A 19,741-nucleotide genomic window follows, 5' to 3' on the forward strand; every position below is an offset into this window, starting at 1 on the left:
CTGTAAAGCCACGCCCCCTTTTTTAACAAGCATGGCTGACTGTTAGGAAAGGAGGAGGCATAAGGTACGTTTTAGTCTATTAATCATATAGTAAAAAAACAAAAATGTTTAAATGTATTTTAAAGCAATTATGAGATGCTATATATAAAAAATATAATCAAAAATTATGTAAAAGATGTCCTGCTTTCATTCAGAATTAAAATTTCCATCCATTGGAATGAATGGTGGATCTGAGTGTAATTGGAAAATGAAATACAGTTTAAACAGGAAAATACTGTTCTGACTAGATTTTCTAATGATATAATCTTCCTAAAGTGCATCTTTTTTTATTAAGTTCACAGAATATTTATCCCTTGGGGTTGTCTACTTACCGTTTTCAGGAGAGGCTTCAAAAATTAAAGATATTGTTAGTCACAATGACAGAAATGAAAATCTATACAAATATTATGTGCTTTAAATCTTCACTTAAGTAACTGATATGAGTCAGTTTTTCATATAAATAAGTAATCTCACATTTTTTGTTCAAAAAAGGACAATTTATTGTCATTCTCACTTTTAGGTGATTTCAGCATTAAGATTCTTTGTCTTTATACCAGAACAACAACAACAACAACAACAACAAACACATAAATATATATACTTTTGCCTATGGGTTCCATGCTATTTTTGAGCACATTTAGAGTAGAAATCCATCATTACAATATTTTTTGTGTGTGAACTTTGAAACTTCTCCATATCCGTTCTAGGACTCATAATAATTATTTGTCTTTTTTTTCCCACCAGCGTTTTTAAATAATATTAGATTTCAACTAGTTAGCATACATGAAGGGAGAGACAAAACACAGGAAGATAATGAAGAGTGTGATTGAAAACAAAGTGTAAAACATTGGCACATTAAAGCAAAATATCGCTGTCAGCAACAAAAATTAAATCTGCCATTGTATGCATTTCATGGAGGGTTATCCACACAAGATTACTGCAACAATTTCATAACACACAACAAAATTCCAGGACACTTCCAAAACTGTCTATTATTTACAAATTCCATGACTTTTCCAGGCCTGGAAAATGTGATTGTCAAATTCTGTGACTTTTCCAGGATTTCCATGCCCGTGGGAACGCTGGGGTTAACCCACTCAAAACCATCATGGCCTAGAATTTAAATTCAGAAATGCAAATGTGGCCTCTCCCACAGTGGTCGGTGTCCCACGCGGCCGGGGCGTGGTCTTTGATAAGGAGGGGGGTGGGGGCAGACAGGCAGCACGCTGGTAAGTTTTACAAACTGCACAGGCAAACAAAAGTGCCAAGCAGGAAGCCGGGAAATAACCTTGGGAGAAGAAACGCGGCTGCTGTCTGGGACCAGATCACAGAATTCGTCAGACAGATTATAATTAGTGTTTGAACTCATGAGCAAAGCAGTTTTTTTAGGGCGTCTTGTCGGAGACATTTTTCACGCATTTACTGGCTCAGGTGTATTAGCGGCACAACTGAGAGCGCAGTGTTTGGAGTTCAGTAATCATTGATTAATCTGATTTATTGTGTCAGCGCACAAAGCCTTGTCTGCTTCATCTAGAGCGCCCGCCCATTGGGCTTTCTGCGGAGCGATAGTGGGAGATTGATTATAGTCTCCGGGATTTGCCGTGGAGAAGGCAGCCTGCTTGGACTGCGATTTGCTCTCTCATCAGCGAAGGGGAGGAAAATTATAACAGCGACTTATTTCAGCCTGACTCCACACGGACAGCACTCACTGGTCCCCCTCCTGTGCACATCTAAGCCTCCTGTCTGTGATTTTTTTTTTCTCCAAATACGCGCAAGACAGTCACGCTGGACTTTTGTCTTTTACCGAGGAGGCTGTGAGAGTGAATCGCCTCCGCAGTCTCGGATGCGTAGTAAACGGGGAGTGGGTTGGGTCGCCTAGGCGCCTGGCATACGCACACGTCGTCAGCGATAAAAAGCGAGATAGGTGAGGGTGAAAGCGACACCCGAGGCTGTTTTTTTTGGAAATCGGGAGGACACCGGAGAGGTGAGTCGGACATCGGCTGTGGATTTGACTCTTTAGACACCCCCCCCCCGGCCGCTTTTGTCGCCCGGGGATCCTGATTCAGGACCAGCGGTTTAACCACACTGTCAAACCCGACCAGACACCCTCCTCCTCATCTGAAGGGAATATTACAAGTGGATCTGCGGGGCAACACACAATGGCAACCGGTGCGCTCCTTCTCGCCTGTGCGCTGCTTGGTAAGTCGTCTAAAGAAGCTTTTAGCCCTCATCTGTGTCGTGAATGTCCCTGTGTGTATGGAGAGGCGCACCTGTATGACACATTTTTAGTTGGAGGAGCAACTGATAGTCATGGTGAGTCAGGTGGAAGTAGGCTACATCGATAATCACCGCAATAATGACAGATGCCTGTGAACAGCTGTGTGTGTGTGTGTGTGTGTGTGCTGAACTAGGTTAATGTGATATTTGGACTTCTAGTCACAGATTAACCCTATACAGTCTGACCTCTTGTATTCACGAGCTGATCATATAGACAGGCTATTGTCCCTAACCCCCAAAACATGTACAAATACATATAAACATGCAATATAGTATAGCAGTGGTTCCAAAGTGGTCCAGGCACTGGGTACAGATTTCTCCTTAGTCATTAAGTTCAAGGTCCACACAGAGGAGAAATGACCACATATTCAATTTTATTTCACAGATGTAAATAACACATGGGCTTAAATGGGATTGAAATAAAATATATTGCAAGGATAAAGTGCAAGTAGTAAAAAACCAGGGGTGTTTCTGGGATTTGAGGGCATTGGGGGCTTAGTACCTTTGTGGTTTAAAAAAAAGAAAAAGAAAAAAAGAAACCCTTTTTTTCATGCCTTCTGGACACCTGGGCATGGCTATTTTTGTTTCAATTATTTGGGTAATTTCTTTCCCTCTGAAAAATTCTTGGTGATTTTTAATTTTAAAACATTTCTGGTTATTTTGAAGAAAAACATGCCTTCCAAATCCACAGCCCTGCCAAAATAAAAATCACCAAAATGACACCATTTATCAAAGCCAGTAACTGTAAAAATAGAAATTATTGTTGAATTTTTACATTTTGGACTGTCCTTGGACACATCGTATGGGTCAAACACTTTTGTGCATTTTTCCCGAGACACTCAGGGAGGCTCAAGGAAAATTTGTACCTTTGAAGAGGGTAACAAACCCTTAGGCTGATTCTTATTTTAACAACAAAAACAGGCCACATAATGTCAAGAACAGGGTAATGAAATAGTTACTGCTCTTGAAAAAGCAAACAAAAACAAAAACCTCTCACTCTACAGCAGGAAACCGCACTTCAAAATCATAGCACTGCACTCCAAAATACATTTTCTACAAACTTGACATGGTTGCAAGTCACTTGCAGTCCAATCAGAATGGACCCATTTTTGGACTGCGACCCACCAGTTGAGAACCACTGTATATATTACACACACCTGGATCACACACACCACCAACTCACCAGGCTATGAAGTCATCCCGTGGCCGTGATGGACCAGCTTTGTTTTACAGTAAAAGTCATCCTTTGAGTTTGAAGCTACTGTGTATACTCTTCTCACACATTTTACCTGCAGTTTATTGTATTTCATAGACGAGTTCAAGCATGCTCAGCCGATGACACTCACTGACACACAGCAACACTCATGCAACCACGATTGCTGACACACTCACACAGCACAGTGCATCCTGCCTGTGAACTGTCCCAAACAAACACCAGATGGCTTTTCTGTTCCTGGATGGGGAGGCCTGTCAGCGCTGCCGGGAGGACAGAGGAAGGGGGGGGAGTGGAAGTGACCCCGCTGGAGGCCCCCACTTGGCCAAGAGGATTACCAGTCTGCCTTGCCTCACGTCCCCTTTCAGCGCATAAGAAGTCACTTTCACTGGGATTTAGGGGGGAGGCAGAAAATGACTTTTCCTGGTAAAACGTGAGCTGGTTGTTCTGCGTACAGTAGAGAAGAGTCACAATACAGATCTAATCTACAGTGTAGGCTGGAGAACGGAGGGTTTTCAGATTACATAATAACCATGAATCATATGGTTAAACAGGAAGCAGTTTGAGGTGGTGAAGAACATGTCAGGTGTTAAGAAAGAGCTGTTTTATGTGGTGTGTGTGTGTGTGTGTGTGTGGATCATTGGCATGAATCACAAGAGGACTCAGGACACTTTGCTGTTATGACATGTTGCCAGCATTATTAGTGATATTAGGCTGGCATTGCTGCTACGTGTAATATGCTTCAAATAAATCCTCCAGAGCTGAAAAATTAGTTGATTGACAGAAAAGAAATTGGCAACAATTTTAGTATTTTGAAAATGTTTTGGAAGCAAAGATGGTAAAATGTTCTGGCTCTAGCTTGTTAAATCAAGTCTCTAATGATACTATCTTAGGTCCGGACTGTTGGTCAGACAAAATAAGACTTTGAAGATGTCACATTGTGCTTGGGGATCTTGTGATGGGTGTAACACACACAGCAACATATAACCATGTGCCGTCTTAACACACCGACAAACCAACCCGATAAGACTGATCTGATCAGAACCCACAGGTTTAAAATGCCTCATGGAAGGATGCCTCAGTAATGCAACACTGGTGCTAGTCATGGGCAGATTATGAAGACAATGGGCCCCTGGGCACAGAAATGCAAAGGGCCACACCACCACCTCCTACATACAAGCTAGACACGCGTCTCTTTGTAGTTGTTATTCATCTTTTTGTTGGTTTTATGTTCGTCTTTTGGTCATTTTGTTCCTTTTTTTGAGTTGTTTTATTTGTCTTCAAGGTAACTTTATCCCTTTTTTAGGTTGTTTTTGTAAGGCTTTGCAGTCATTTTGCGTCTCCTGTGGTTGTTTTGTATGTCTTTGTAGTTGTTTTGTCTGTCTTTTGGGCACTTTATGTCTATCTTAGTTGACTTTATTTCATTTTGTGTCTCCTGTGGTTTTTGTGGCTTTCTGTAGTTTTGTGTCTCTTTGTGGCACATTTTTGCTGTTACTTTATGTCTCTTTGCACCTCTTTGTGGTCATTTTGAGTCTCGTCCTGTGCTTGTAGACCCGTTCAGTAAACCATCCATGGTGCTAGTGCAAAAAATTGTACATATGACAATATATTGCCACATCAGTTGTTTATTCCTCTGCTGGTGTGCACGTACAAGTGTCTGTGTTAAATGAGATAGGTTGTGTCTTTGTTTTATATGTAATCAACTGTCTGATTTTGCCTCATGTGTCATCTGGCACCATGCTTACACTTGCATTTGTTCTGAAAGAAGAATAAAATAAAGGTGGATGACAGCTGTGTTAGATGGAGACTGTATCAGTCATTGTTAAACCCGGAGGTGCCACTTACACATTTTTTTTGGCAGGCAAATCTTATATCGGGGTTATTTCTGCTGCTGAGTTTGCAACCAGGTGTGAGTTGGTGTGCGTGCGCCTGCTCATGGCACTGGGGTATATGATATAAAGCATATAAAAAGAGTTGCCTGAAGGAACGAATGTTTATTAGCTTTACAAACAGGATGCCTTCCTTCCCCCCCTGCAGAGAGTAAGAAAGATGTCATGTGCTTTGTGTGGTGAAACTGAGTGTGCTTTTTTTGGGGTGTGCTTCTGTTTGTGTAAGAGTGTGTTTGATACGTCCCAGTTTATATAACTAAATTGAAATGTAATATGTGGAAGGCTGGCTGGTTTAACTGTGAAATGCCTGAGTGGTTTCCATTTACCGGGCTGACAGGAGAGAAACCTCCAGTCGCCGGGGTTCAGATGAGCTGCCACTAGTCCCCCTTATGAGCTGGTCTCAGAGCAGTTTGACATTGTGCAGAAGGGAAATCTTGTAGCTTATGTTTGACAAGATGCAGATTCTGCCACCTGCAGTTATTCACGCATTTGTCATGATGTGATGTTTTATATATATATATCTTGATCACCAGTGCCAACTCAGTAAAACAGGTGCTGTTTTCACCCTGTTCACACAATATCTGAACTTGCTATGAATTCATTTGCACAAACCTTTGTCAGATGGTTGGCCGGAGGGATAGGAAAAATTTCATAAATAATTCATGCATGTTGGTTATAAGTGGGGTGTGGCAGTGGGTGTGGAGTCTTATTCAAAAGAAACAACATAACCAGTAGAACTGCACAGAATCACGCTGAAAGATGCAGCTTCATGTCATAATTTAGATTCTATATTTTTTTAAAAACCCTACAGCAAAATATTTTAACTTATTGGTTTCCATTTATTTCTATAGAGTGTAAAAATATATCAGCAGGTATTTAACATGCATTGCATTGATTTCCAGTTGTTTATTATTACTGTAAGGGAAGTCAGCACAGACTTTTCAAATTAATCTGTAGCTGCTACACAACAATAATGAAACTTGAGTGAAACTGGAACAAAAAGTATGATGCAGACTTGATGTTCACTGTGATTGAAAACACAACTCAAGACTCCACACAGAAATAGATGGAAGCCACTTGGACAGTAAGAAAAATGAATTCAAAAAGTTTCAGCTTTGGGAAAAGGTCAGTAAAGTATACATGCCCCTAAGTCAAGGCAATAAAGCTTGAAAAAACAGTGGCATGATCCTTTGAGAGCATCTTATTTCTCTCTCTTCCCTCTCCTTTACTTTGTCTCACTGTGTGTGGTAGATGTTTTTTTTTGTTTCCTTTCAGTCATCCTTAGCTTTTTAGTGCGATTTTTGATGCTATTTTTTGATCAGTGGTTTCGAGACAGAAGGGACGCTGAAACAATAGCCTGTTATCCAGGCTCATTACAGTGCTATTGATTGAAAAGAGAAAAGTTTTAAGTAGTTGAAGCAACGCCATCAAACTTTGCGTATAAAGCCAGCCCTCCATAATTGGCCCAATCAAACAACATGAAGGTACTTAAGAGCTCATTTCCATTTTAGGCACAACTATTGTGCCTTCTTTTTTCTCCAAAACTTTTGTGTGGTGGAAGAAGGGCAGCACTTATAGCCACTTAAGTTTAGATTTGATTGTCCATGTGGTGCTGTGACAATTGTTAGAAATGCTTGAAAGTGGCTGGAGATTGAAGAATCTCATTTTCTATTTCAGACCAAGTCATTAAAATGTGTCCATTTGTTAACGTGAATGAAGTCTATAATTACCAGCGGCGGAAATCTGGGACAAGAAAGTGACAACTGTATGAACTTCACTTATTGCCATCTAGTTTTTCCATATTACAACGCACTGACAGATTCTTTGTTTGCGTAGAGATAAAGATACAGCATTTTAACTACTTAGATGCTGACGAGAAAAGCAGATGTGTTTTAAAAGTTTGGTACATGCGTTTCTTCGTTATTTTTGTTGACTTTTTAGAGGTGGGGCCAAGTCATTGTTTTGCAAGTCATAAATAAGTCTCCATTTTTTGCAGTCAAGTCCCAAGTCAAGACAGGCAAGTTCCGGATCAGGTCCCAAGTCCTAAACTTTGAGTTTCAAGTCGCAAACAAGTCAGAAATGTAATGCTATTTTAACAACAGAGTAACATAAGCTTAGCATTAGCTCACAATGTTTATAATAGCCATGACTTAAAGTTCTTTGTGAAACTTAAAATTTGGAAGTCGAATTTTTCGACTGGCCGATTTTTCAAAGTGCAATTTATTCTTTGTTGACACCGCATAGTTTTTGTACAGGAATGAATTATCGTTGGTACAATTTTTTCAAGCTAGCACTCAAAATTCAAAATTCTCTTTTGCAACATGATTGGACACTTTTTGATTGTTTCAAACAAAGTGGATCTGGGGAGTGAAGTGTCAACTTGCTAAGAACATAAGCGTCAATATTAGTGAATTCAAGAAATGAATCAATTAGCGGCACACTTTTTAAATAACATACTTTTTAATTATGTTTGGGTGAAGGTATCATGTGTTTTCAAGTCAAAGGTCTCATGTTCATTCAGGTCATTGGTGTTAAAGTCTATGTCGACTTACAAGTCTTGTTTGATTTTGTCAGGTTGAGTCTAAAGTCACCAAATTTGTGACCTGACTGTGACTTGAGTCCAAATTATGTGACTCGAGTCCACACCTCTGACTTTTTACCTTATTATGGTCATGGGAATGATGAAGTCAACTCACAGGCATTTCAAACTCCATCAGCCTTCAAAGTTCGCTTTGCCACACCCCGATGCCCGCCCGACCTCTCCTCTGCCTCAAATAAGTAGGACAGCTGCAGGCTTCCACCCCAAAATGACAGGGATTTCAGCTTGTGTGTGGTCAGGCCAGCGCGTCTTCTCGCTGTGCATCTTGAGTCAGCTGTTGCCACACTGGGAATGCTTTCCATGTGTTTGTGAGACTCAGCTGACACAACACCGAGTGCAGTCTAGACAGTAAGGAAAAATGCAATAACTCACCATGTAGCTGTGCATATGCAGGGCTATGAATATACCATGGAAAAGTTTGGCATGTGTGCGTGTGATTGTCCCAAGTTTTGTCACTCATTATTTTTGCCACCAGAAACATGAGGACCTACTTCTCTCTGTTCGGGGACATGCAGGCTTGTGCAGCTGTCTGATTGCGGTGCTGTTTGCTCGCCTTGTTATTTTTTGTGCCTGCAACATTCTGTAGTTGCATGCACGCTTGTTTGCATCATAAGCACCAGACCCACGTCTCTGTGTATACCCATGACAAGACGCCTTTTGTGCTATTGTTTTTTCATATCATAACATTGTTGACTCAACTGACAGAAAACAAACAATAGAAAAGCAGAAACAAGACAAGTCAGCTTGGCTATCATCCACCAACTTTGTGGTGGGTTTCAGTAAATATTCATTAAAGGGATGAGTAATACAAACACAAGCCACTCGTAGGTCAGTGTCAGGACTGAGATGTTCTGTGGATCAATAGAGCTGGATGAAGGGTGTGTGATTGTGCTTATGGACTTGTTGCATCATGTGCACCCAAAGGCGAGTCAGATACTGGGTACCAGTGTCTACTACCCACAGGGCGAGTAATAGTGCTGTAGTACAGACTTCACACACTGCTACAGAAACTCACACCCAACTTCTACTGCAGATTTACCACCACCCCTCTGTCCTCTGTAACAAGGTTTCCTCCTCTCTGTGCCCTTTCAAAGGTGAAAAGTTACTGTAAAGGAATAAAGCAACTCTTCCTCCAATGGAGCATTCAGAAGAGATAAAGGCAAATTTTGAGACAGAAATGACTTAATTGCGGGCCGAGCGATAAATCAAGACTGAAGTTAGTTGTGAATAATCACAGCTAGTCTTCTCATGCACTGTCTTGTTTTTTTAATGATGATCCTCCCCCGTGACCCAGATCTGAGCTGTAGTCTCTCTCCAATTCACATGGGGAGATGAGTGACTGTGTGAAGTGAAGCAAAGTTCTTGAGGGAGACTTCCTGCCTGCCACAGTGAATCAGGAAAGTGGCTGGAGCCGGAGCAGAAGCAGCGTCTGCTTTGTGTCTGATTTTGACTCTGCAGCAGCACCTCTGGATTTACTGTCGGCACTGTCCCATATCGCAGCTCCCTGCTGGGATCACATGGCGGTGCCTGCACACTTGGTCACGCCTGAGATCATATCTCGTGTTTTGTGATAACAAACCGACAACGACCCTTTAGCCATTCAGTTTGTAAACCGTTTTAAGTGTTCTTTTAGGCTGATTTGCATGTATCTCTGCTTCCCCTCATTCAAACAGTACTCCAGCTGCCTCCTCCTCCTCCACCAGTGAATAGCCCCTGACCTCCCTCCCCCACTCAAACAATACCAGCCCAGCCCACCTCCTCTTCAAAGAGCACTAATTAGAAACTGCCCTTAAGGGTGATCCAGACCAGATATTTTCATCGTTCTTACAGTGTCAGAGGAAGAAACTACGTTTAATGGCCACATTTACCTTTTCAAGCACCTTCTTTACCCAGTTAAAAGCGCAACCCAGCCCCCTACCCGTTGGGATTTGGCCCGCTCCTCCCCCTCTCTTCCACCTCTTTTCCTCTCTGTGTTGAGGGTGATGATGACTGGCCGGCTACAGATTTCCACTTTACTCCTCCACACACACACACACACACACACACACACACACACACACACACACACACACACACACACACACACACACAAGCACCCACAGCGCTCCGAGCTGCTGTCCTGCAGTATAGCCACACACCCCTGCTCCATGCTTGATCCTCCACCGGAGCAGATCCCACGCTGGTGGGATACACACCAGGCGGCGTAACTATGACGACTGCTCCCCACCTGCACACCGCTGATCCATATTCAGTGGCACACGCTCAGCTTGGTGTGTGCTTCCAAAGGTGTGTTGGTGTGTACATGAATAACTGTCTACATGCATGTTCTCCCACCTTTTTAAAAATCCTCTTATGCAATGATGAAGAGCACTTCACTCACTTTGCCATTATGCTCTGGTAATGTGCTTCTTTTCCGCTTAACACCTAAGACCAAAGAGATGCATGTGTGTGTTTGTGTCTAATTGCTTATGCATAAATGCATGAATTTACCAGCGCATGTCTTTTGCTGCCTGAAAGGCAAAATGACTGACAATGGCAGAAAAAGTCTGTTTGAAGTAGGCTAATTAATAGTTAATTAGTTTCCTTTCCAATCTGCAGCTTAATGCGTAAACGTGGGAACTGATAGCAAGCTGCCAGTCATACAAAAACTAACCGCTGTACATAAAGTAGATACAGCTGTCAGGCTTAATTGTGCACAAGCACAAGATGGATAATGACCGAAGATAGCTGAGTGTTTTTATAGGCTCACATTCTTTTACAACAATTAACGCAAACATTCAGTCGACTCTGCTGTAAAAGTTATGACATGATATTATAACTTGAGCTTTTGTGTTTGTTGCGCAATCTGTATGAACGTTTTGTTTGTGGTAGATTTTAGACCACGGAGCTTTGTCAAGCAGACAGGGTGGTGGGTGTGTGTATTGGGGGGAGGGTCAAAGTAGGGTTAGGACTGGGGGTTGGGGAGATGAGGTCAGTGGGGGAGCAGGTGTCCTTATAGAGTTAATGGATTTGGCGATGGGAGTAGATTGAGGCACTTAATGGACAGGAGGTGTGTGTTCGTGTGTGTGTGTATGGGCTGATATGAATGGACCATTTGGACAACTTGCTTCTGTCTGCTGTCTTGACCCTTTTGTCTCCCACACGGTTATAAACCCCAATAAACAATAGATGGGATGCTGGTCTTATTCTCTATGAAATGATGACTGGCACTTCTAACTGCTAACCTAAACACTTCCATGTGGCTCGCAGGCACTCTCGCCACATCTTCTATTCATACAGACTAACTGTAACCATCTGTCACACTGTAAATGTTAAGCGCGCTCTCAATAGGCCACAGAATAGTAGATTAGACAAGGCGTTATGCAAACTATGTCATTTGAACTTTAATTGCTTTGATATCTTCCGTGTAGGGGGTGGGAATTGATAAGATCTTAATGACATCATGCCATTGTCAGTTACTCTTATTGGTCTGATTCTTTATCGTTTCCCTTATTGATTTCTGACTTTCACTTTCTGTGTTTAAAAAAAAAAAAAAAAAAAAAAAAGTAGACCTACACACATATTTGTAGCGTCACCAAAACACAGTACCGAAACAGTCTGTCTGACATCATTTAAAAGGACTTAAATTTTTGAATATTTTACAGCATTTGTTTTCATGGAGGTTCTTTTAGTTAAAGAAAAAAATCAGCGGGACCTGCCTGTGTGACGCTAATGTTATAATATTTACCCTCAGTAATGAACTGCTCAGGTGGAAATAGGACTGGGCAATGCATTGATATTATGATATCATGATAAAAGACTAGATATATTTTACTTTGAACACTGTCATATAAGTTTTAACACTTATTGCATTGTAGTAAAGTAATTCTAATAGATTAATATATAGTCAGTAGCAGTGATTATTATTTAAAGTGATTAATATTTACTGATTTTCTGAACTTACCAGACTGTTAGCTGTTCTGTTATTTGTCTTTACCCACTTAGTCATCAGTTCCACATTACTGATGATTATTTTTCCAAAATCATTTTGTGTAAGTATTTTGTGAAAGCACCAATAGTCAATATTGTAGCAATATTGATTTGGAGGTATCTGGTCAAAAATATTGTGATATTTCTCCATATTGTCAGCCCTAGTTGGCAAGCAGTGGCACATGTTTGAAGAGTGTGGAAGGTCGGTTCCTGCTTTTATTTGAAATGTTAATTTTACAGACATTACAAACAACAATGTTGTCATCTTTCTTAATGAAATTAAGCCACACTTTTAACCGTTTCTGTCTTTCCACCTTGATGCAAGTTTAAACAGTATAGATGCACGAGTTTAATGTCATTGTCTTGCAGTGTGCAACTGTTAGAAAAAACATGTTGACATCAATAACAATACTAACAATACTGATGGGTCGGTCAATTTGGAACCAGTTCTGAGTTGGAACAGGTTCTCAGTTCTGGTCCCTACTTCCATGTCACTTGATATTCTCCAAATGTTAGAGGGAAGCATGGACTGCAGGTTTGTTATTTGCCCTTTTGTCAGTTCACTGTTCATGTTCGGTGAGCTATGTGGTGGAATTTAAAAGCAAGTTGACAGAGGCATTCATGAGGAAAATTATTTATGATTACTTCCTGTATACAGTACCTTACTTTCTTTATGTGCTGCTGTTGATTGATTGTTCACATTGTAAAAGCTTAGTTGAGTGAAATTCATGTGTTCATATAATACAGTAGAATATTCAAGCCGTACTTTGATTTACTGTATGAATAAGCAGCACAACCTGTTTGTGTGCGACCTTGCAGAGCCTGGCGTTATACAGTTCAATGAGTTTATCTCAAACACTATACACAAACACTACATTTTTTTAACTGTGGCCTTTTGGACAGAGGCAGAGAGTGGCTGTGTATCTGCAGTTTCTCACAGTCTTTCTTGCTGCCTCTCTGTCTTTAGATTATTTATTCATAAGAGGCTTGGCAAGGAACTGTCTTCAAGTGCACACACAGTTTTTAGGCTTTAATTATATTTATACGTCAAGATGTCGTTTTAACTGTGCCATATGTGACTGTGGTGTAGTAACTGAGTTATAGCCTGGCACACAGGCTCTCCCTGTTGACTGTTGCTGCTGCTATCAGAGTCGCGTAATCTTTCTCAAATGCTGTTTGTCTTCTCTGACCTCCATGTTGAGGGATTGAGTGATGACAGCATTTGATGAAAAGAAGGAATAAGTTTAGTCTAGTGTCACTCGTAAGAGTTTTGATTGAATTTGTTTGAAACTGTTATTTAAAAAGGCTCAGAGGGATCACTTCAGGCTGATTATCTGCTTCAAATGATCACTCAGGATGAAACGATAAAACTCGAAAGCTTATTTCCATTGTGGTCAAACAGGAAGGCGAAGCAGCTGAGGGTGTAGGAGGGAGGATGAAGAGGCAGCTGTTCAGCAGAGAAGAATGGATTATTATCTGCTCCTTGTTGTTGACACTATCGACATCACCACCGGAAGCGAATGAGAGAAAATATGAATCGGCCTACATGGAAAAAAATAATTTCTGTTAAGCAAGCATCGCCCCTACGCTTACCTACATTTAACAATGTAAAGACCACAGACACGTACAGTGTTCAGCAACACACTGACACAGACGCATGAATCAGCCTTAAACCTCCCATTGCTTCCATCCTGGTTTTACCAGCTGTTAGAAGCAACAGCGCAGGTGGGGTCATGACTGTTGTAGCCCAGGGGGGGCATAAATTAGGACTAGTTAGCATAGTGAGAGCAGATGACAGCATTACCCAGGTGTGACACAACGCAGGAGTCCCAGTTAAAAGCATTGATTTGAGTTAAAAAAAGAAAGAAAAAGGGGGACTTGACATGGACTTGACTGCTGAGACTTACTAAATGCCATTGGATTAGAAGGCAAAAATGTTAATGTTTTTAAGGCTGCAGGTAGCAGCTGCGTAGCCTATCTTTGCTTAGTTTAGCATGAATGACTGGAAACCACCATCTTGGGGGTTGAAAAATGAACGTGCATGTGCCCAAAACTGTAGTTCCTCGAATGGCCACGTGAAGCTGGCTCCAAAAGCAAGTCAAACCCCACAGACACCCATGCTAAAATGCCCAACTTTACAGCAGAAATGTTTACAGCCTGTTATAAAAACTGTTTTGTTATCCAGCTATTTTTTCTGTTCTTAAGGCTTTAAGTAATGCATAATGAAGGGCTTTGCTGCTTTGAGTAATAGATGGGTGCTGTCCATGGAAAAGTCATTACTATGGCGATGACGTTGGTTTCAATTTTCTAAAGTAAAGTAAACATTTTGATTGCTTATAAAAGTCTTGTTCAGTGCTTGGTTGTACTAAAATACCCTTTAAGGAGTCAGATATGCAGTTTTCTGTAAAAGTACAATTTGTTTTAATGGTTTTAAGCCTGGTTGTCCCCAGCAAAAAATAGCATTAGCATTCTCACAGTTAACAATAGCTTTAAATACACCATGCTAACCAAGCTTGCAGCTAGCTGGGGTTATCTCTGCACTCTTGTCCAAACTTCTGGCTCCAGCCAAAATGCCAAACTCCAGGCTTCAAAAAACGGGAGTCCACGAACCAATGGGGAACTTCACAGAGACTATGTGCATTATTTTACACAGTATATGCTGGAAACAGAGGAAAACTGCTAGCCTGGCTACGTCCAAAGGAAGCATAACCACTTCTTGGCCTAATTTCCCGATGTCTCGTCAATGTTAGGTTGCAGGGCCAACAGTGGAGGCCTCAGAAAGTTATCACTCGCAGCCAAGAAATAGCCCAGCACATAACACTCCGTAAGATATAGAATATGTTAATGAATGAGCTTTGGAAGTGCCTGAAGGCAGATTTGTCACCTTAGGACAGAGCCAAGCTAGCTGTTTTCCTGTCTCTCTGCTCTTTCTGGCTGTTGCTTCATTTTTAACACACATATATGAAAGTGGTATCAATCTTCTCATCTAATCTTGGCAAGAAAATGGATAAGTGTATTTTATAAAATCTGCTCTGTCGCTGTCGGGAAAACAAGAGAAAGAGAAGAGCTGTGTTAAAAATACAGAATACAAACGCTTTGCGCTTCAGTTTCGGAGAGGGCATACATGTGTAGCACGTTCATGTTTGATACATGTACGTCTGTTTTTCTGTCTGGTTCTGTCTTTGTCCCTGTGGCTATGTTTCCAGATTTTCAATGCAGCGAAAGGTAAGGGCCCTACTGCTGGCTTAGAAATACTCCTTCAGTGAATTATTCCCTTCATGTACCTGTTCTCATCTTATTATCCCTGCATATATACCCCTGACATCACCTGGCTTTCTGTACTTGAGCCATACAAAGATGAAGTAGTGATGTACAGTATATCCACTTCATCTTCCCACTCTCTGAGCGCTCCTGCACTCTCTTGTTCTCACACTGATTAGAGCTGTGCAGACGTAATGGGCAGTTGTTGTAACTGTTTGTCAGCTGTTAGAGCGGCCTGCTGGCCTGACTTGGCCTTTCTAATGGAAGTTAGAACATTTAGTCTCCCTTTCTTGCTGTATTTCACTATGTCAGACACTCACACACACAGTGTCGCACCTGTTTCCTGGCTGACAGGCTTCCAGCAGCTTGACTGTTTTCCCTTGGACACTGAAAATCATTTAGCTTTCTCTGCAGCGCTGAAGAAACATGCAGTCTCTCTCGTCTGTCTTTAAAACATCACAGTTAATAACTCGGCAGTGGATGTGGGATTTGTTGGAGTTTTTGAAGCTGGCAGAAGGGTCAGAGGTTGTTAATGACAGCCCCTGCTACACTGATTTATACATTCTGGAGCAGATGATGATTATCACCACAGGAAAGACAAGGAGTGGAGAATGAGGCCTGAATTATAATATTTGATACTGCCTAGAGCCCATCAATCAAAGATCCAAGAATCAGAGAAAGCTGTGGGGAAGAAAGCGTGGGGATTCTCATCACTCCATTACATGGTTTACATTTGGATGACATGCTCACCCAGTGCCATGCACAATGAGTGTGCAACCAAATATTCTTGCTTTAGGACAATGTGAGGTTTTACACTGCATAAGCGCAGAAGCAAATTCTCTTATGTCAAATTTAGATGGAGAAGATGAGAGCAAATGAAAGAAAAGGCAATCATAATGTTGCAGGGTGCAATGTAATGAAGCTCACGCAGGATTTTTATTTTGTTGCATGATTTCAAGCACCATTCGCACTGCTCCATGCCCATATCCTCTATAAATGTTAACGTTTCCCTTACACGGAAAATGTTTCCTCTTTCTGCCGCTTTCATCTTTCTCCCTCCAGTTTTCCCTCATCTTGGAATCTCTCTGTCTCCCTCGCACTCATGCTCTCTCTGGTAATGATGTTAACAGGGTCAAATCCTTTCAGGGGCCTAGAGGGAGAAAAATGCTGAGTGATTTTGGAGAATGGTTAACCAGGGCTGAGAAGTGCAAAAAGGAAACTACTCTTATGTTATCCATCTTTTTTCCAGCGTTTAGTTCTCTCTGTCACACATGTATGTGCAGCACATAAGTCAGCGGTACGCTTGTATATTCACTTAGTTCTCTGCGTTTTTGTGGTGTTCCTAGCACCCCAGAGGCAGCTGTCGTTTTCTCTTTAGCTTCCTCCTTGTTCCTCTTTTTCTTCTCCTTTTACCATCCAATACTTTCCTTGCCCATCCCTACCTCACTGTCTGAGAATCTTCACAAGATTTCAGATCTGTGCGATGAGTCTGAACCTCCCTTGGGGAGATACGACATTGACTAGGTCCTCTTTTGTAAATGTCTAGCAAGCATGTTCTTAATTAATTCATATTTTCACCGGCTGGAGCTACTTCAGTTCTCCCGCTTGTCAACTTTTGTACCAAAAAATGAAAGTTTTTTTGGTGGAGAATTTTCTGAAGTTGCTGTTCACCGGACCATTCGGGTGGGGGGGGTTGCAATAGCACACAGTTTGATCTAACACTAAGTAATGTTAGGGACAAAATTTGTAACATTTTTGATATAGTGAACAAATATGTTTTATTTTCAAAGACTCTAAACTTGGTTCCAAATTTAAATGTGTCTCTATATCATTAAATATTCATGACTGGATTAACAACTCTTACAGTTCAGAAAGAAAACATTATGATTTAGTATTAATTTAGAGTTTTAAACTCCCAAACTCCACAAGTCTGCTTCAACAGGACTGTGTTGCTGGTATTCAAATTCCCTGACTGTGTACACCACTGGTTCTCAACCAGGGATCTGGGGAACACCAGAGTCCCTAAGGGGAGTTCCAAGAGGTCCCCAGAAGAATTGGGGATAGTTTATTGTCACTTATTAAATTAAAATAGTTAGCGTGATATGATAAAGGGTGTGTTTCATTATGCCAACTACATCATATTCTCTATCCTCCTGTGACCTGGAAGTTGTTCCCCTTCCACCATCATGGACGATCTTCCAATCCCTTAAACACACCTTGAGGAGACAAGGCCCGAGATGAGTGGAAGCTTCTGGGACTGCTTAGACCAAGGAAACAAGGGTGTTGAGACAGGAGGGAAAGACTTGAGTGAGTGAAGAGAGGAGACACGTTGGCATAATGAAAAGCACCCTCAGAGTAAATATTCTGTTTGAAAGGTTTCTCTTCCTCGTTGGTTATCTGCTCAGCTGTAGCTGACAATCATAAAATACATCTGTGGGGTTCTGTGGCCTTGTGTGTATTAATTTAGGGGTCCTTGACATGGAAAAGTTTAAAACCCACCAGAGTAAATCTTGTACTTGACTGGTGCATGACGATGGGTGATATCACGTTCTACCAAATGAGCATACTTCAAACCAGTGAGAAAAACCCAAATACAGAAATTTCTCATATGAAAAAAAAATGTTTGGAGGATGTAGGACCAGATGTGTAATGGCAAGAAGGTGTTTAAACAATAGCTTTTAAAAGTGACTTATTGACTACCACATGAGGCAGAGCAGTGTGTCATGGTTTATGAGGTGAATGCATCATTAATTGGCTGCCTGCGTATTTTAATTCCGACCAAGTAATTTGCAAAACAAAGCATTTCTTTTTACTACTGCCTTTTAAACACATGCATGTGATGTAACAGATGATGCTCTTCTTTCATTGACTGTGACTGTGTGTCTCTAAACTAATGAGGTTCAGCTGAGAGCATATGCACTGAGTGCATGGGTGGATTATGGGAGAATCGGCCCCTGGGCACAGATATGCTAAAGGCACCACCAACTCTTGCCCAGGATCAAGATACACAGACTTTATAGTTGCTAAGCCTCTTTTTATTGTTGTCGTTTGCATCTCTTTGTAGTCACTGTGCATTTTTGTGTGGAATTGTTTTTACTGATAATTTTGTATGCCATTATTTTGCATCTCCTTGAGGTTGTTTTGTGTCCCTGAAGGGATTTTGTGTCTTTTTTGGTTATAGTGACCCTTCTTGTTTTGTGTCTCTTTGGGGTAATTTTGTTTCCTTTTTGTTTGTTTTGCGCCTTTCTGTGGTGGTTTTGTGTCTCTTTGAGGTAATTTGTCTTTTTTTGTTGCTTTGAGCATCACTGTAGGTTGTTTGTTTTGAGCCTTATATTAGTTGTTTTCTTTCTCCTCTGGGTAATTTTGTGTCCTTTTTTTATATTTTGTAGTGATTTTGTGTATCTTCAGGGTGATTTTGTGTCTTTTTATGTAATTTTGAGCCTCTCTATAATGGTTTTGCGTCTCTTTAAGGTAATTTTGTGTCTCTCTGCAGTTCTTTTTCTTATCTTTTTGGTCATTTCGAGTCTATGTCTGGTCAATACCTCATTATTTGAGTGACATTTTCCAGGTAAAGGCCTGGGGGGGGAGGCAGACACTCTGGGACAATTCAATAATCCATCCAAGACTAAGTGTATGATGTCAGGCTCTAGCTGGAAGATGAGAAAGAAACATTGTTTTCAGAGACAGTTTCTCTACTCTAAATAAAAGAGGCCGAAGTATAGAAGATAGAGGCTCATTTCTTAGATAGAGGCGCATTTTTTTTCATGTCTATCCTGTTGTCACAAGTATCAGTAATGAATGACTTAGTTTTGGTACTATTGACACTAATGATGTATCGGCCCCCCCCCGTGCTTGCAGGTCATTCCTGTGTCTTCTGTTTTCACGTGCATATGTGTATGTGTGTGAAATAAGAAATAAAAGCAAGGCAAGAAGAGGTGAGGTGGGCAGCTCGACTCTCCAAATTAGCACATCTCCACGCCGCTGTGAACGTCCTTAATGCTACTTTCACCCTGCAGCGTTTTTATTATACACCTTTCTCGGTGTATAATTATCATGTGTCATAGACAAGTGATGGTGTGAGTAGTAGTCATGAATGCTAGTGGCCTCCCTGCTGTTTCCACTGAGAATAAGACACTGGCCACAAATGATTGGATTAGTATTTAACCCCCCTTCCACTTAGCATAATCCTCTTTGCAGCTTTCCGTGTGTGTGTGTGTATGTGTGTGTGTGTGTTTGGAGTCATCTGCTCCCATTGCTCCAGCCGACAAACAGCAAGGTCAGTTAGAGAGCTTGTCCGTGGTCATTCACCATTATCTGACACTAGACGCATGTTTTCTGCGTCCAGTCCACCAGCTGTGTGGGAAGCGACCGGCAGCAAAGATGAGAGATGAGACGCAGGAGAGGGAAGCCAGAGAGAGCGAGGGTGGGAGGAGAAAGACATCGTCGGTATGCAGAGATGGAGATGAGTGTTAATAATAGAAAATCTGAGGCCTT

At 41.3% G+C, this 19,741-nt stretch overlaps 1 protein-coding gene across 1 annotated transcript in view; it reads left to right on the forward strand.

Annotated features, from left to right (window-relative positions):
* The first annotated feature begins 1,260 nt into the window (after positions 1 to 1,260).
* The window catches only part of igsf3 (immunoglobulin superfamily, member 3), a 93,453-nt gene continuing 74,972 nt past the window's right edge, over positions 1,261 to 19,741 (forward strand). Inside the window, exon 1 of the mRNA XM_042494995.2 lies at positions 1,261 to 2,238. Within this exon, the coding sequence (XP_042350929.2) occupies positions 2,199 to 2,238 (40 nt within the window). The 5' untranslated portion in view covers positions 1,261 to 2,198. The remainder of the gene's footprint in view (positions 2,239 to 19,741) is intronic.

The sequence above is a fragment of the Plectropomus leopardus genome, chromosome 10 (genome assembly GCF_026936395.1).
Source record: "Plectropomus leopardus strain MGB_pleo_1.0 chromosome 10, ASM2693639v1, whole genome shotgun sequence".
NCBI lineage: Eukaryota > Metazoa > Chordata > Actinopteri > Perciformes > Serranidae > Plectropomus > Plectropomus leopardus.